This window comes from Eleginops maclovinus, chromosome 22, assembly GCF_036324505.1.
Source record: "Eleginops maclovinus isolate JMC-PN-2008 ecotype Puerto Natales chromosome 22, JC_Emac_rtc_rv5, whole genome shotgun sequence".
Lineage (NCBI taxonomy): Eukaryota > Metazoa > Chordata > Actinopteri > Perciformes > Eleginopidae > Eleginops > Eleginops maclovinus.
In genome coordinates this window covers 14,099,627-14,116,411 of record NC_086370.1, presented here as the reverse complement: position 1 = coordinate 14,116,411, position 16,785 = coordinate 14,099,627, and the positions used below count along the sequence as shown (strand labels likewise).

At 38.7% G+C, this 16,785-nt stretch overlaps 2 protein-coding genes across 2 annotated transcripts; both read right to left on the bottom strand.

Moving 5' to 3' along the window:
- Positions 1 to 261: 261 nt before the first annotated feature.
- Positions 262 to 8,243, bottom strand: zgc:123010 (uncharacterized protein LOC641500 homolog). The gene is made up of 16 exons (XM_063875133.1): positions 8,053 to 8,243; positions 5,703 to 5,785; positions 5,537 to 5,617; positions 5,356 to 5,412; positions 5,055 to 5,267; positions 4,833 to 4,946; positions 4,362 to 4,407; positions 4,103 to 4,193; positions 3,877 to 4,018; positions 3,661 to 3,765; positions 3,411 to 3,504; positions 3,238 to 3,265; positions 2,996 to 3,073; positions 2,716 to 2,818; positions 2,504 to 2,625; positions 262 to 2,390 (listed from the first exon to the last, which is right to left on the bottom strand). Exons 1-16 carry the CDS (start codon positions 8,108 to 8,110, stop codon positions 2,255 to 2,257), a joined length of 1,551 nt encoding a protein of 516 aa, XP_063731203.1. The 5' UTR covers positions 8,111 to 8,243; the 3' UTR covers positions 262 to 2,254.
- Positions 8,244 to 9,240: 997 nt separating this feature from the next.
- pyroxd2 (pyridine nucleotide-disulphide oxidoreductase domain 2) lies at positions 9,241 to 15,895 on the bottom strand. Its single transcript, XM_063874231.1, has 16 exons — positions 15,707 to 15,895; positions 15,274 to 15,293; positions 15,081 to 15,174; positions 14,640 to 14,713; positions 14,294 to 14,449; positions 13,961 to 14,114; positions 13,776 to 13,837; positions 13,594 to 13,691; positions 13,362 to 13,503; positions 13,118 to 13,252; positions 12,970 to 13,042; positions 12,173 to 12,326; positions 10,773 to 10,924; positions 10,437 to 10,543; positions 9,961 to 10,081; positions 9,241 to 9,702 (listed from the first exon to the last, which is right to left on the bottom strand). The coding sequence occupies exons 1-16, from the start codon at positions 15,837 to 15,839 to the stop codon at positions 9,632 to 9,634; spliced, it is 1,746 nt and encodes a 581-aa protein (XP_063730301.1). The 5' UTR covers positions 15,840 to 15,895; the 3' UTR covers positions 9,241 to 9,631.
- Positions 15,896 to 16,785: the final 890 nt, after the last annotated feature.

The following is a 16,785-nucleotide window of genomic DNA, read 5'->3' as shown; positions in this document are numbered from 1 at the left end:
GCATCAGGAATGAGTTAGAGCCAACATTTGGTTCCTAGAGATCAAAAAACATGAATGTGTATGCATCGCATAAGCTTGTTAAGTTGGTGACATATTTCTGTTCAAACCTTTCATGTACAACACTGCCGCCTTGTGGAAGGCAGGAAAACCACACACCACTGGCAGAGAGTTGTTCATGTTCCTGACATATTAGATAAAAGGCATACCTCAGACCTTTCTCTCAAAGTTGGTGCAATTACTTATTAAGAGACTCAGTAAAAAGATGGTTCAAATACATTTATTAAATATAAAAGACTCTTTTTTTGCAGTGCAGTAATGATAATACAAAATATTTGGAAGATTAACAAGATTGCAGTGCTCTGGTTATTAATGTTTACATCGTGATTCAAATTGCATTTTTCCTGAAATAATTTGAAAAAAGGTTAAAAGCCTAAAAAAAACATACAAAATAGCTCAAATAAACCCAAGAAATCTTCTCTACAATCTTGAAATGTCTACAAGATGAAATTAAATGATGCTTTTGTAACATTGAATGCATTGTAAGTCTGCAAAATTAAATTCACTGCACAACCAGAGTTAACAGCACCAGTCACAAAAACATTAGCATGTTGGTTAAATCAAGTGCAGACTTAAGGTTTTGGGTTCAATTCCTTTTTCACAAGTATCAGCAACAATAAAAGCAGAAGTGCAGCATGTGATTGTGTGACACCAAGGGTTTCTTAATAATGTTTGCCTTTTAAAGCCATAAAGAACACAAGACCTTTCAAATTACTAAAAGGCCAGTAAATGGAAGGCTGTATCCAGCCAGCAAGTTATGTTGTAAAAAAGGAAAAGAAAAACAAACTTCTGTATAAATAGGGAAATAAATACTCTAACTATGCTGTGCATAATTTACTAGTGAACGTAGTGTTGACTTTAACCAGCTGTTATTGTTATCTAGTGGATGATACAGACATGCTAATGGGTTTGAATGCACTGCCTAGTGTTGACACCTATGAAAGAACAGACTGTTTCAGTGCAGAGCCATCAGACATAGCACTCTTTGGTTCACTGAAATACTGAAATAGAGTCCCTTAGGTCAAAAACACTGCTTCTCAGGATTCAAAAGTTCTGTAAGTGGATCATGTTACACATGACCAGACATTTCTTTTTGTAAGGCACTGTTTTGTTGTATGAACTTGTTAATCAATGACATTGCTCTAGACATTTAGTAAGTGTTTGTATGTCTAAGACACAGAATTGACACCCAAGTTGGCACGTTACTTTTGCATAGACATTAAGTGGTCATGTGTTCTACACTAATTCAACGCCATACAAGTAGGGTTATAAATTCAGTCCTCCATCTTCATAACAGGCACAGACATCTAAACTGACATGCGAGTGTGTATTCAATCTTTAAAGAAAAGGGAAGCCAATAGATAAAGTGAAATATACACCTTATGTTTGCAATAAAATACATTTTGGTTTTCTTATGTCTATTTACCCATGTATGCACCTCTTAACCAAGGCTACATAGCACATTATAAACTGTCTCTCTCTGTCTAGTTTTTTTTGCTTAAAGAACCACATCTGCATAGAAGAGCTACTGACATGTCTAGTACATCTGTTGGTAAGTCTTTGGTCTGACCAACAATGTGCTGAAATTGAGAGAGGAACACCAAGTGGGAAACGTTGTTGGCTATTGATAAACCATAACTGATGAAACAAACTGCAAGTTAAATAATTGGTTGAGTTACTGTACTTAAAAATAAGGAGGTGTGACGACAAAGAAGGAAGGATCCCAGAATCATCTGAGGAACCAAGGCCCTTAAAAGTTCTTTTGTATCTACTGTACATGACGGTTTCACTTCCTCCTTAGGTTGTATGCCTGTGAGGTTCGGTCGTATCCCTTAAAGCTGGAACAGGTCAACATGTGCTGTTTAAGGCTGCTAATACAAAGGTTTTTATTCCTAACAAAAACTACACCAGGTCAATTTGAGGCTACCTTCTAATTGAATTTGTACTGTCGAGAAATATTGTTGAGTAAAGTCTTTAGATCAGATAAAAACCTTAATACTTGCATTCATTTGGCATTGTGTGACTATCTCTGCCTTTGAGCCTGGGTGCTGGCTCTGATCCTTTTCACTATTCTGGTCCGTTCTCCTACAGAAAATATTTGAGCCCAGAGAAACTGGTCCTGTCAGTACCGGCTCCTTTGGCTCAGTCTGTGCATCCCAGTTTCCTGCACAATACTGAGGCAGAGAGTAAGCTGAGTTCACGGCTGCCAGGGCTTCCTGTCCTTGCCTTTCTGATCAGGAATGTGTTTGTAGCGACATTTGTCCCCAAAATGGCAGCCGGTGGTTCGCCAGAAGTAACACTCGTCTCCGTTCACTGGGCCCCGTCGTCGAGGTCTGGGCCGACAGGAAGATGTCATAGAGAAAATAAACACAGAAAGCATATTAGGTATAAAATCGATTAGAACTGCATTTCTAATTTATGGTTTCAGTGATGGAGAGCTTCTCACCCTGCCGCTGCTTCTGCCTGCTGTGTGACAGGCAGACAGGTCTTTAGTGGGATGGGAAGGACCTTCTGAGTGCGCCGGTCAGGGTAGCGCACGACTAAACGTGTGTTCTCAATACAATGACCCTGTGAGAGGAAGCATACACTTTAAGTCCCTAACAATGTTCTTTAAATACTGACACAATATTGAAAAAGTAGAGCCAAATAAATCCTTACATTTAGTTTCTCCATGGCACGAGCTGCCATGTTTGCATTCTTGAAGTTGACAAAGGCACAGAATCTCTCATGCAGAACTCGGATACTCTCTATCTCACCAAACCTAAAATGCAAAGTAAACAAAACTGTCAATAACCACATTGGTTTGACACACACAGGCTTGTTTAAATGTCCCATTATTAAATAAGAAATCGATTTTGTGCTCATTAAGAACCGGTTCAGATTTTAAGTCAAGAATGTAGTAAATATAACATATTTTAGTGAACTAGTAGTGTCATACATTTTAAAAAGGTCCCAAAGGTGTTTCTCAGTTAGCTCAGTGGTCACATTTCCCACCCACAGAGACGGGCAAGGGCTTCTAAAGAAAAGACAAAGAAATAAAATGTTACTAAAAGCAATAAAATCACATTTCAGATAAAGAATTCGTAGAAACTTTGATAAAATAAATACATTCTAGCCACAACAGAAGCGGCTAACCCCTGTGAACTGTAGCTGTGATTGGAAAAACAAATAGTCACCTACCCTGGTTGCAAAACCTCTTGGCCCCCAGCTGCAAAACAAAAAGAGCTTCATCAATACAAGTAAAAAGGCTGTGGGATTTTAACAAAAGCCAATTACTTTTTACATTACTGCTCTCCATTGGAAGACAGAGGAAAAACAAGTCACATTTTTTTTTAAATCTACATTTATCTTACCTCTGGAGGCGTCAGAACAAGAGGCCAGAACAGCCTGCACAGTCGAAGATTTTTCCAGCAGTAAAACACTTTGCATTTCTTCAAAACCAAGCTCCTGAAAAAAGAATGAACAAAAGTCACAAGTTACAGTTAAAAGGAACAAGTAGACTAATTAAATAACAAACGGTTGTTTCGTTGAAATAGAAAGTACTGAGGAAGTTACCGAGCTAACAGGAAACACCTTTGCCACCAAGTGTGCGGGGGTACTTACCATTAACTGGAGCACTTTGCAGTTAAAGAGGTCATTGACAGCCTCCTCACAGTCTTTGTCCAGTTTCAGCACCTGCTCCATGGCCTTCTCTGCCTCACTGTACCGCTACAACGCACACAAAGACCCACAAAAATGTATAAGTAAAGGCTAATCCTGTCTCACTAGAAGTGTAAAGCTATTCAGCACATATTTCTTTAATTACAAGCTTTAATTCACCTTCATGCCCATTAGAGCACTGCCCTTACGGAAGTATCCTTTGGGCCAGTCTGAGGCCAGCTGAATGGAGCGTTCAGCGTCTGCCAAGGCCTGAGGGTACTGCTCCAAGCAGTAATAGCAATAGGAACGATTCCCAAAGAACCTGTAAGGCAAACGGAACATGTTACATGCGCCTAAAATGTTTACTCATTTTGTAATTAACAAGCCATGATCACAGATGGTGTACCTGTAATCCTTTGGATCACATTTGATGGCTTCTGTAAACATACTGGCAGCTTGTGTGTACTGCCCCTCTTGCACCAGTTTTATGCCTTTTTCTGCAAGGAAGAAAAAGTACTTGAAAATAATTCTCTGGTGACTTGGCAGCTCTTACTGCACGCTGACATACTTGCTAAAAGTTGTAATCAATAATTTGTCTTTGAGGCCAAGGTACTCTTTCCAATGAGGCTGGTTCGGTACACTGTTATTAAAAAACAATCCATTACCTGTCAGCGACGCGCTTTTCTTTGTCATGGTGTCAGTTCCATTTGTCTATAAGAAAAATATTATTTTTGGCAGTTTTATTCACAGCTGTGAAAATGTACTATATTTTCAAAACAGCCTTCTGATTTGATTTCCCTTTTCAATTGAGATGTAGAAAAGACATACTACATGTATTGTATTATGTGTATTTTGAAAAAAGTATAAATAAACACATTTAAACAGCAGAAACAACAGCTTTTAGAAGAGTGTTTTAGTTGTATGCAGCTACAAATGCTTAAAGCTTCCTCATACAGCTGAGAAATAGTAGGTCAAAACGCACACATAACAACAACTGTTGTAAGGCTTTTGTGTCCAAAGTCTGATGCGAGTAAAGTGGACTCTGGACCTGCTAGAGGAAAATACTGCAGCCACAAGAAAAACGGGTAATTTATGACTGCCTTCTCAACTAACATTATCTATTAGCATTTATTCACCTCTCTCCTGGTCTCGTTCTCCTTGTTTTCTTTGGACTTGCGACTTGATCCTTTGGGTTTGATATGGCTAGCAGCATTAGCAACAAAGGCACTGCTCACATCCCACTCGGGCTCCTGATGCACACAGAAAGTCACACATTGGTGTTCAATGGGGGCGCACGTGAACTCTCATACTGAACATTAACTAGATGCAGGCATTATACTCAAGTATAGTTCTCCTACCTCTTCAGCAGGTCGGCCTTGGATCTTCAGTTGTTCTTTAAGTCCCGAAGGAGCCATGACAGGAATGCCGACGTTCTTTTGTGACGCAGCTGATTTTGTGTTATTTTTCTCCTCTTCCTGCACTCCTTCTTTCTCCTCTTCAGCACCAACTTCTGCTTCTGAATCGCTGTCATCCAGTTCAGATTCTGCACCCCCATCCTCGTCTTCATCGTCCTTATGTGTAGGATCATATAAATATCAAGTCATCCACAGTGAAGACAAACGTACAGTGCATTCCCTCGAGGAACAGCGTGATAATTACCCGTTCAGCACTCTCATTAGGCTTCACCTGCTCCTGCTTCTTACGTTTTCGACGGCGCTGAAACAGATGCAGTACTCGACACATAAGAAAATGCCCTTAACTTTATCATTCATAACATAATAGACGTATTACAAGTGCAACCAGTAGCATGTTTAAGGGTTGTAAGGATTTGTGGGCTAACCTTCCTCTTGGCTTTGCGTCGCTCTGCCCTTCGTCTGACCTTCTCCTCCTCACTCAGATCCTCCTCTCCATTTAATGTATCCTTTACAAAGACACATTCAATTGAACATTGCACATTGGGCCTTCACCCTGGCAGCACTAACCATGATGTGTCACCATTTGTTTACCTGTGACAAAGCGGCATCATCACTAGGGTCAGAGGTTGCGGCACCACAGTCCATCTGCTCCTCCGGCTGCTGGACAGGGGGGCCTGTTGGTAAAATACACAGGAAATCAACTCTTCAGAATAAAATCAAGCAGTCTTAATTTTTTAGTGTAAGTTGAAAACGCTTGAATCAACAAAATGGTTGCTAGCATAGCAATTTATTATTTATATACATTGTGTTCTATGAGATGGTAACATGTATCAAGGTAGCCATCATCCATTATCATATTGCTCTGTACAAGATGTAAGTTAATGTACATTTAAACATCTGCAAGCCGCATGGGCTTTTTATACATCCTAACCTGTCAACCAAAATAATATTGGTGATCTGGATGGCTTCTTCCTCATTCAAAATTGAGTCTAACCACAAAAAGCCAAACGTGGGATGATGTAATGCTCTATAATGAAGCGAGTCCGGAATGCAGAACATGAAACAAAAACGCACACAGATTTGTTGACTGAACTTGTTTCTTTGTGGTCTTACGAGAGAAATGTTTGCGTTTCCACTGACACAGGCCCAACATTCAACTCACAGCTGCCTTAGGCAACGCTGTTTAAGAACACTGTATCCTTTCTCAAAAACAATCATAGAAAACAACCACTGCCTTGAATGTGTGTGTTTGTGTAAGAGGGCAAAGATCGGATCAAACGAGAACACTGGATTTGATTAAGGCCCAATGAAAAGACAAAAGAAAGCAAAACACTGCACCATGCAGGATTCTGCTTGGTGTCAGGTTTCCATTTGTTCAGCAATGATTTCCAGAGCAGTGACAAATTCATACTTGGTATGTGACTCATGTTGTTTCGGGAGGCATTGAGGGGAGTGATTGCAATTCTCAATATGCTCAGTACTGTTTCACTTTTCAAGCATAATTCATTTTAAAAAGGAAAAAGAAGAAAAGCCACTTGATCCTCCTCATTCTGATTCTATATACTAAAAAGTGCTAGGGACCACATACACAATCACCTAAACAATCTTACCATGTACAGTCCAATATATTTATTTGCATGTAAAACTGAGTTTCCATAGCTTTAATAAAGTTGCCCATTCCACCATCTTAGTTGAGTTAGTGTCTCAAAATATACATGGAAGTGAAAGGAATTTCAGCTGTCCGTGTTTGGCTCACTACTCAAATGACAAGAAACAACCACTGCTTAAGCGCAGCTCCATCCCACTAGCTGAATCAGGCTTTTTGTTCAATCTTAGCTTTAATGGAATGTCCTCCTATCAAATAAATGATCCGAGATCAGTGGACAAAAGCAACAAAAGGGTCTCTGTTTCTCCCCTTCAAGGACACTGGTTAAATTAGTGTTGAGTGGAAAGGTGAGCTCCTACCACAGGAATGTAAAATAACAGTGTATCATTATATAGTACACCTTTTCTAGAGAAAGGAAGAGAAAGCAAAGTGTAACCTGAAAACAATAACTAAATCAGGTGACAGGATAACTGACTAAGACCATGTGTTTACACAACCTTAAAATAGTACCATGCAGTGAATCATACTGTAGGTATTTCTTAAATAAAGTGCATACAACATGACACTTTGACAGCTTGTCCTCATAGCTTAAAGATAAACGCAGTTTCCTCTGTGATACAACCTAACCTTTTTTTGTCTAATAATACTTTGAAAAAGTTACATTTGAAGACACACATTTAGATACACACTTAAAATATATAAATATATCATCACTAATTGATGCTAAACTGCGTTTGAAAAAATCTAACCTGCTTTACAGCCTGCGTTTCTAGGAACTAAACACAGAGGGACAAACAAGAAGAGGAACAAAGTGTAGGCACATGACATTTAAAGACACATTTTATGCCAACTTGTATCATTGCGCAAATTCCGGGCTACAGGGTTTTGCCACCTAGTTGAGGCATTGTTATCATACCAACATGCAACAGGGAATGTGCTTCTAATCTGTGTTCGTCTGGGCCTTTTACGGACATCCCCTCTATATAAAGCATATAGAATTACACGTTATGTTATTACTGAATACATGAAAGTTAACGCTTGTAAAAGTGTGTTTTCTATTATAAGTGCAACAACTGTATGGCACCGACTGCGCAAACTTGGAAGTGGTGCAAGCTAGGGTGTAACTGGCAAGAGGGAAACTTTCATTGTTTGGACCAAGAACTCAATTTGCGACAAAGACAATAGCGAAATACTACCAAAAATATACGGTTTAATAAACCGCGAGTTATATCATATGCAGTTTCATTGTGACAGGCTCTTTACAATCGCTTACGGAATCGGTTTTAACTTGTGGTTGAGTTTAGAAAGTTTTTTTAAAAGTGGGACGTTTCTTACCGCTCCCGAGTCCCAACAGCCTGCATATATCTCTGGTGAATTTCATGAGTGCAACCATCCAGCATTATCGTCTCAAATATCCCACCAAAACGTATTGAAACAAATGTTTAGGTTAGTTGGGCCACATTTGTAACATTGGGACAATCATCGATATTGAATCTGCGGGAATCTTTGGTGGTTTAGTCCACTTCCTGAGCTTTTGACGCTGGGTCCACCCTGAGCAGCGTCTTAAAGGCACAGTGCCCGCTATCGATTATTGAAAGGTGCATATCTTATCAAAACATCTTAAACAATGACTTTTGCATCTTATCGTTGATAACAAATTGTTATACTATTAATTAGTAGGCTATTCATACAAATAATAGCGGTATTAATGCCATTGTTACACATTTTAATGTCATAATATGATATTAGTTAGTGTTACTTACTTATTACTTACCTATTTAAATCACTTTTTCTTTTTTTTTAAACATTTTCATTAATGTAAGGACATCATTTTAATTCCAACATACCTTTACTTATCGTCAATGTTATTGCTCTCTATTATATTTATTTTTCACATTGCCTGCCTTTGGCTATTCTCAATTTAACTTGCATTGTTGTAATTTTCTGGTATTTTGTAATGGCAGTTTGCGTTTTTTTATTCCTGGTCTTGTCATTTACAGCCCTAATGACTGTATTTTATATAATTTTTGTGATACTGTCTGTGTGTGTCATGTCAAACGTATCCAAAAATATATAAATCACGTTGCTGAACAATATACTAGTACATATACACTGTCTGGAGTAGTGTGTCTTGACCCTGCGTACAAAGTTGAGTTTGAGTACAGAAGTATTTTTTTAAACTTTGTTTTTGTAAAACCACATTTATTGACTGCCAATAGGTCAACAATGAAGCTTTGACATAATTGTTTTGGGGTCTTCCAGAGAGAGTTAAGAGGAAAAGCCGGGTAGGTCACCCATGCATAATTATAGGCCCATCGATCTTTGAACTAACCCAGTAAAATCAGTAAAATACCTATAAAGGGTATGCCTTTTGTTAAGTACTACACTTAAAGAAACGCTATTAGGCCACATTCAATTACAATCACATTGCTACAGATCACAGTAAGGAAAGCACAGGTGTAAACAATAAAATGAATCATGGCTTTTTTATGCTGTGTACTTAGGCATCATTTAACCCAGTGAAACATTTTGATTTGTTTTCATTTATTTAAAGTTGTGAAAAGTCCCATTCTGCTTCATTCCATCATAACATTAACGTTTAAGTCTCATTTTTGTTCTAACATTTCACAGATTCTCTACTGGCTCAGTTAGACGAATTCACACATTTAACGTGGCAGTATTTCACTAGTGTTTCAGGAGTGTTTCTCTCTTTAATCTCATGTCAGTTGTATAATCAAATCAATCATTGAGCCCCTTTTTTCTCATATTCAGATATCCTTACAAGCATGATAGGATGGATAAGAGCATATCTGTTGGAGTGAGTGTTAAAATTAATCTCATATTGCTTAAAATCAGATAACACAGATGTAGACAACACTGATTAGATAACCACACACTGGTCCCGTTGCATGTTTTAGCGACGTTTCATGTCAGCCAGGACAGTGACCGCTGTGTTCCATCCAGGAGAACCCATCACACCACCACCTAAAAGAAACAATAGGCTAATAAATTAGACAATAATTATTCACTCTGGTTCTGTGTTGGGAATCACAAACATTTACTGAGCAACGTGACATAAAGTGACTGCATTTCTTTATCATAAGCAGTGAGAATAAGATTTCATCCAAAGTTCCAAAGGTTCACAGCTGTGCTTTTCTGACACCACAAAACATAGCATTGACAAAACACAGAAAAACAGCTGCATTCGCGATTCATAATTCAGTGAAGGCATTAAAAGCTAACCTGGATGACAGCTACTGCCACATAGATACAGCCCTTTTATTGGTGAGCGGTAGTCCGAGAGAGAGGGCAAAGGTCGTGCTAGGTAGAGCTGGTCCAGCGACATTGATCCATGAAAGATATTCTGTAAAGATAAAAACCAAATATTTACTTTTTTATAAATATGTAATGTTGTTATGGTTACAAAGTTACAATTTGTTGAAAGGCAACACAATTGTATGCATTAATCCAAGAGTTTCCTTCACTTTACACTAGAGCTGTGAACTTTGAAACTGACTCAATGGTTGTGGTTACACTGTCTGTAACCATTAACTGCTTATGCAACAGGTCTGTCCCTGAGCCGTTGGTGAATGAGAGAACACTGCAGAGGACGCAAATTACTTCCTCATACAGTGGACAGTTCTATGTGTCAAGCAAATTAACTGTGAATCAACATTCAAATGTGCTGCTCAGCTCTTAAATGTATGTATTGTATGTACCCCTCCTGTGAGCCCAAAGATCCTCTCCAGGTCAGGTGGAGCCAGGATGTCCCTGCCCACCACTGAGTCTTTAAACCCTGGGGCGTATTTCTCCACCCAGTCAAATGCTGAAAAGATAAACAGACACAGATATTTTACTGAAACAGGTTAATAAGTATACATTTCACTTGATATATTTAAACTTTCTGAACATTTAAAACAGGAAATGTGAATTTTGGAATAACATGTTCTTTCTATTTCTGCTATCATTACATTTATATATATGTATATATATATATATATATATCAGTTTAAGCACAGCATGCTAATACTCCTGGAATGTTCTGTTTTTCAAACCAGTGTCTGCGTAGGCCTCTCTGTCCTGGTCAGTCCACTCCCTTCCCTCTATGTGGTACGGGGTGTACTGGGTGAACAGTGACACCACATGGCAGCCAGGGGGAGCCAGAGTAGGATCCAACACTGAAGGGATGGTCATCTCCAGCATGGGTCTACAGGAGCAGAGTGGCATGATGAGGTAATATGGTTTGAGAGTAAAGGTTGGGTGAGTTGTTTATAGAAAATTCTGGATGTTTTTTAATGATACACTGTGGGAGCTAAACCTCATTGATTATCATTTATGTAATATAACATAGTTAAGTGTTTGTTCTAGTTTACACCATTGCATTTTACATTCCGTATTATGTTATTCTATTCTACACATATTTTTCCTATTCCTGGATTTAATTGCACTATTATGTCCCTTTCAGTATTTTATTGCAGCAATGTATTACTTGTTTATTTTTTTGCCTCAAGTATTGTATGTTACATTGTTGAAGAGGCCCGGCAATTATGACTTTTATTGCTAAAACCTACACTAAGCTATTATGCATGTGACAATAAAACCCTTGAATCTTTGATATTTTAGATTTGAATCTGTATAGGTTAAGAGGACCACAGCCAGAGTGGCAGAAGTACTCAGGGCTTGTACTTCAGTAAAAGTAGAAGTACCAGAGTGTAGGAGTACACTGTTACAAGTAAAAGTCCTGCATTCAAAATGTTACTCAAGTAAAAGTACAAAAATATTAGCTTCAAAATATATTTAGTACCAAAAGTAAAAGTCCATTTCAGAATCATAAGTTTTGATCATTATTATTGATGCTTTAAAGTGTCATCAAAGCTGGTTAAGGTGCAGCTATTTTTACTTACTGTATACACTGCTGGGTAGATTATGAATTCACTCCAAGTGTAACTAAAGTCTTATTTAAGTGTTGTTTATATTTCACATTATTAATCAAAATCTGGAAAGTAACTAAAGGTACAAAATGAGTAAAATTACACGATATATACTTCTGAATTGTAGTGGAGTAAAAGTAAAAGTAGCATAAAATGGAAAAACTCAAGTAAAGTACAAGTATCTGAAAATTGTACTTGAGGAAAGTTACTTCCCACCTCTGACCACAGCCTTTTATTGAAGGCTTAGTGGTATCTACAAGATAAGGATATCTGAACATCCTCATCCAGTTCTTTGTTGAGTCATGCTTACATAAATATGTGGAAAACATTCTACCTCACGGCACATGATATAATAGTTACATGTGTATAACTCTGAAGTATACACCTGTCATGTTCAATTTCAGTACTATCTCTAGCATGCATGGTCAGCTAACCAGCAGGAAGATTTAATTGGTGTTTGTTGAATCTCATATAAGGATAAAATGTTATGTGTTGAAAACTTTACTTTGAGTGTAATGCTGTACCTTGATGAGGGACGTCCATTCATGGCCTCTTTGTATGCACTCTCCAGTAGATCCACACTTTCACAGTTGAGATGGATGGAGCACTGATGATGGGGTCCAGGAATATTATCTGGAGTGGGAGATGCTAGGAAGTTTGGTAGCTTGTCCACTGCCACTGTAAAACAGATGTCACAGCAAGGAAAAAAAATTGAGTGAGAGTCTGAGAGAAATTATGTGTCATTATTGGTCTTTATTTACAAGTGTGTGCTAAAGTTTATTAGGGCAAATTAGTGCACGTAATACCGCACCTGTTACCTGGTAAATCTAAGACTGTTAAAATAGATTCTATAAAAAGAACAGACTATCATTAACTCTAAGAAGCAATGCACTCTGCAGAATCATCTGGGAGTCACCACTTCCTATTATAAACCCTACAGCTCTTGCTCTGCTGTGATCAACAAGCAGGAGCTACAAACAGCACCACACAGGAAGCTGAGGAGCTCTAAAGATCTTAGTTATGTGTGCTGTACACTGTTTTATAATACCCCAAACTTGAAACATGTCCTTAGATTCCAAAGAGCTTAGGCAGTGACACAATCTTACACTGGTATAATATTATAATGGATGACTTATAGCTGATTCCTCTTAATGCACTACATATTTTTGTGACTTAGAGCCAAGTCTGCCTTACAAGTGCCCATTTCTATGTGGCTTTCAAATTATGTGTGTAGTGGCTCAGCACACACACAAAACACAACAACTACCAGCTTATTATTTTTTGCACAAGCTCACTCTCAGTATAACAGAAACTGATTTACCATTAATCTTGGTCACAGGTGAAGTGTAGTCTATCTGATCTACGGCTTTGAGGAACTTTGGAGATAGAGCCTCCTATGTGGAAGACAGGAAGTCAGAATAAAAAACGCCTGCTGCAGAGTAATATGTTGTGTTTTTTCTCTGTATTACCTGTGGTGTGAGGTTTTTGAAGGTAACATATGGGGTAGCATTTGACAAAACGACTTTACTGTGGATCTCTGTGCCATCCTTCAGCACCACGCCCTTGGCAGCACCATCTGAACCCACCAGGACCTGTCCTACATCCTGCCAATGAAACACATGTTTATGCATAACGATGAAAATACAGTGCTACAATTTTACACAAAATAAACTGCATCAAAGCCTGCATATAGAATAGTCAAAGTCATCTTACCTTCTCAGTGAAAATGTCTACACCATAGGATCGAGCAGAGCTGGCAATAGCCTTAGACACGCCTCCCATGCCTCCCTCCACATAACCCCATGCTCCCATCTCCTTCTCTAACTCTCCCATCACATGGTGCAGGAGCACATACCTTCAAGACAAGGTCAGTGTTTCATTTAATGCAGTTAAAATGTAGTTAAAAGTGTTTGTGTGCCATGGGATGTCCTAAAATGTGTCTCACCCACTACCAGGACTACTAGGACTTGTCATGGCTCCTATCACAGCATCAGTAGCCAGTGTTGCTCTCAGTGGCTCAGACTCAAACCACCGATTGAGGATCTAAGACACAAAACACAAGTTAGCAACCATGTTGTCAACTGAAAATAGTAATAAAGGTGACTGTTAGTGTAAGCCAAATCAAACCTTCATTATTGGTGCAGTAATGATCTCATAAAAGTCTGGAATATTTCTGCCAAGTTTCATGCCTTTAAATAAGAATAACATAAAAGTATGAGTCATTTACTGAAAAACAATATGAGTAGTAGCTGAATTTGAACTTGCCTGTCTGGCATTGAAAATATTTCCCAAACATGCATTCACCAACGCACCGCATTTGACAATAGGCTTAAGTGTTTTAGCTGCAGCCAGCCTCTTCCTTAGTGATCCAGTGGTAACACCTGGGATGTCTACGGGAGGAGCATCCAGGAGAGGGTGGATTGCTGCTGCTAGCTTCTCAAGGTGTGCAACAAATTCTGGAAAGGCCTGGGAAACATGTCAAAATGAAGACGAGGGTGAACGCATGTGGGCAAGTATGTGAAAATAGAGACAGTGAATACGTATTTCAGTTACTGCTGTGACAATAGATGCATGCTAAAGTGTTGAATGCAGAAAGATTCGTAATGCAGTCAACAGGTTACTGGTTATCGTCAAAGTCTAATCACCTTAGCGTCCTTCTGTGAGAACTTGCCAATCTCCCTCTGATTCATGGCCAGATCTGCACCCAGGGTGAGAGACCTTGGTGGGGCCCCGTTGACCCCATCTTCCAACATGGGAGTGTAAGCATGGGGGTCCCTCATATACACCTTCAGCCCATGTTTCTTAAGAAAATATGCAAACATTATGAAAACTGACTCCTTTAACCCTTTTCCAAAATGAGCTGAATTCATGAATGTTACAATTATGTTATGGTTTGTTGTTTGTATATCGTATGTATACTGTGCACAGTGCTGTGAAAAAGAATTTTCCCCTGGGGACAATACATCTAAATCTAAACTTTGCTTTGTTTACCTTAAGCTCCAATTCTGCTGTAATGTGGGGTCGTAATAAACTGAGCAGATAGGAACACCTGGAGAAGTGGAACCCTGCACAGAAGAGTATTAATAATGTAACAAGGACAACATGTACATTGCTTTGAACAATGACTTAATAGAACACGTATTAACAGTGTAGGAAATAATACACTTAAGTGTGTATCTGGGGTTTATTCAAGCCCTTTTTTTTGTATGGGTGTGTGTGTGTTTGTGTGTGTATGAGTGTGTATGTGTGCGCATCTGTTAATCTGGATAAGCCATAGAACCCACTTTGTATAGTATTCAAATGAAGTAAAGATTGTTCTAGTATGAAGCACCTGTGCATTAGGATATAAAAAAGGCCTATGCAAGGAAATAGGTCTTGTTTGTTTTTTTATTTTAACTTCAGTGAAATGACCCTATGTGACATCCACCATACCGGGAAAGAGTTCTTCTGTAACAGCTGCTCCTCCCAACACATGTCTGCGCTCCAGGACTGCTGTCTTCAGTCCTCCTTTCTGCAGATAGGCAGCCTACACACACACAATAACCGGCAGAAGGGAAAAGTTTGCTGTGCCATATAATGTATTGCAGCATATTGTAGGTGTTGTGAAAGACATGCAGTAACTCACTGCAACCAGTCCATTGTGTCCTGCAATGAAATATGATATTTATCAGACAGTTCTCATTGAAATGCAAATTCCCCATAGAAAAACTCTTAAATAAAGCTTCATTGACTATTCAAGTGTGTTAAGTTTATGTGTAAGTATGCAAACGGCTCTCCATGACTTTTTACGGCCAAGCACAATGAGTCCAAAGTTGAAAGTTGAGTTAAAACTTGCAAAAGCTAAAAAAATTAAAAAAAAACTTGAAAAAAAGCCTTTTTTTCAGACTGGTAAATTCGTTTGTACAATCAAGAGATAAATACTTCATAGAAAAATGTGCAAACTCAGCTGACACGATGTACAATGCAAAAGGTCGTTGGGTTCTTATTATTGTAGCATAACCACTGTGTTGTCTGCACATTACCCCCCCACCCCCCCCCAAACAGTCGAAAGTTCTCACCTCCCCCAATGACCAGAGCGTCGTACTGGGATTTTAAAGCGGCCTGACTTGATCTGGATCTGGATCTGGTCACAGTCCCCACAACAGCCGCAGCCCAACGTCCTCGATCAGTCCACATCACCGGTGCGGCCATAGCAAAGGTTTTAGGCAAGATCCAACTTCAGTCCCTCCCATTTTCTCCTGCAGCTGTGGGAGTAGATCCGGGTTTCCTGTCCAACCCCAAGTCACGCATTAAACCGGTCTGGAGTAAGGGGCTTCAAGTGCCCAAGTACATGTATTACCGAAGTAATGATGCAGTAATGTGTACATATTTAGATATTGAATATTGTAGTTGGGAGGTGAAGCTAATTTAAAAATATCATAAAGTACTAGATGCTTAGCCTATAATAATATGTTGCAATTTGATTATATTAACTGAATTAATTAAAGCTGTTCATCAATACATCCAATTGATCCATCAGCCTGTCATCATTCAGTTGTCCACTTGGTGGCATAGTTGTTTCACTTAATCCAGCCATAAAGCCCCTTAATGTTGTTGTTTTTCAAGAAAAAAGACACTTCAAAGTTGCATCACTACGAAACAGTGATTTCACTAAACTCGTATTTATTAATTTCACATTATATTTGTATTGTAGCTATAGTGTAAAATAATGCTCAAGCGAGCATCGGTTTAAGAACAAATAGCCATACCTCAATATACTGTATTACATAGTTGTCAGACTTTCTTTAACACTCTTTCCAGATCTTGGGAATATACTGATATGTTATATGAGAAATCTACAGCTTGTCAGAATACCATAGGACTAAAATATTTGCATGTAAGATTCCAAAGAGCATATATAAATTGTTTGTTAAAGTCTTTGATTTTACACATAATATATATGGGAAAAAATACATACCAATCAAAAGGGGCAAATAAAGCCACCTTCTTTTAGCTGGTTTGGGGTTGGGCTCGAGTTATCTCACAGTAAGGACCCACCTTAAGAGTATTAAGAAGAGCTCTTAACAAAGAAGGGTTTCTTAGTGCTGCTGTTGAAGATGTCTTATTGGCCTAGTGGTTCACTTACCATGCATTAATA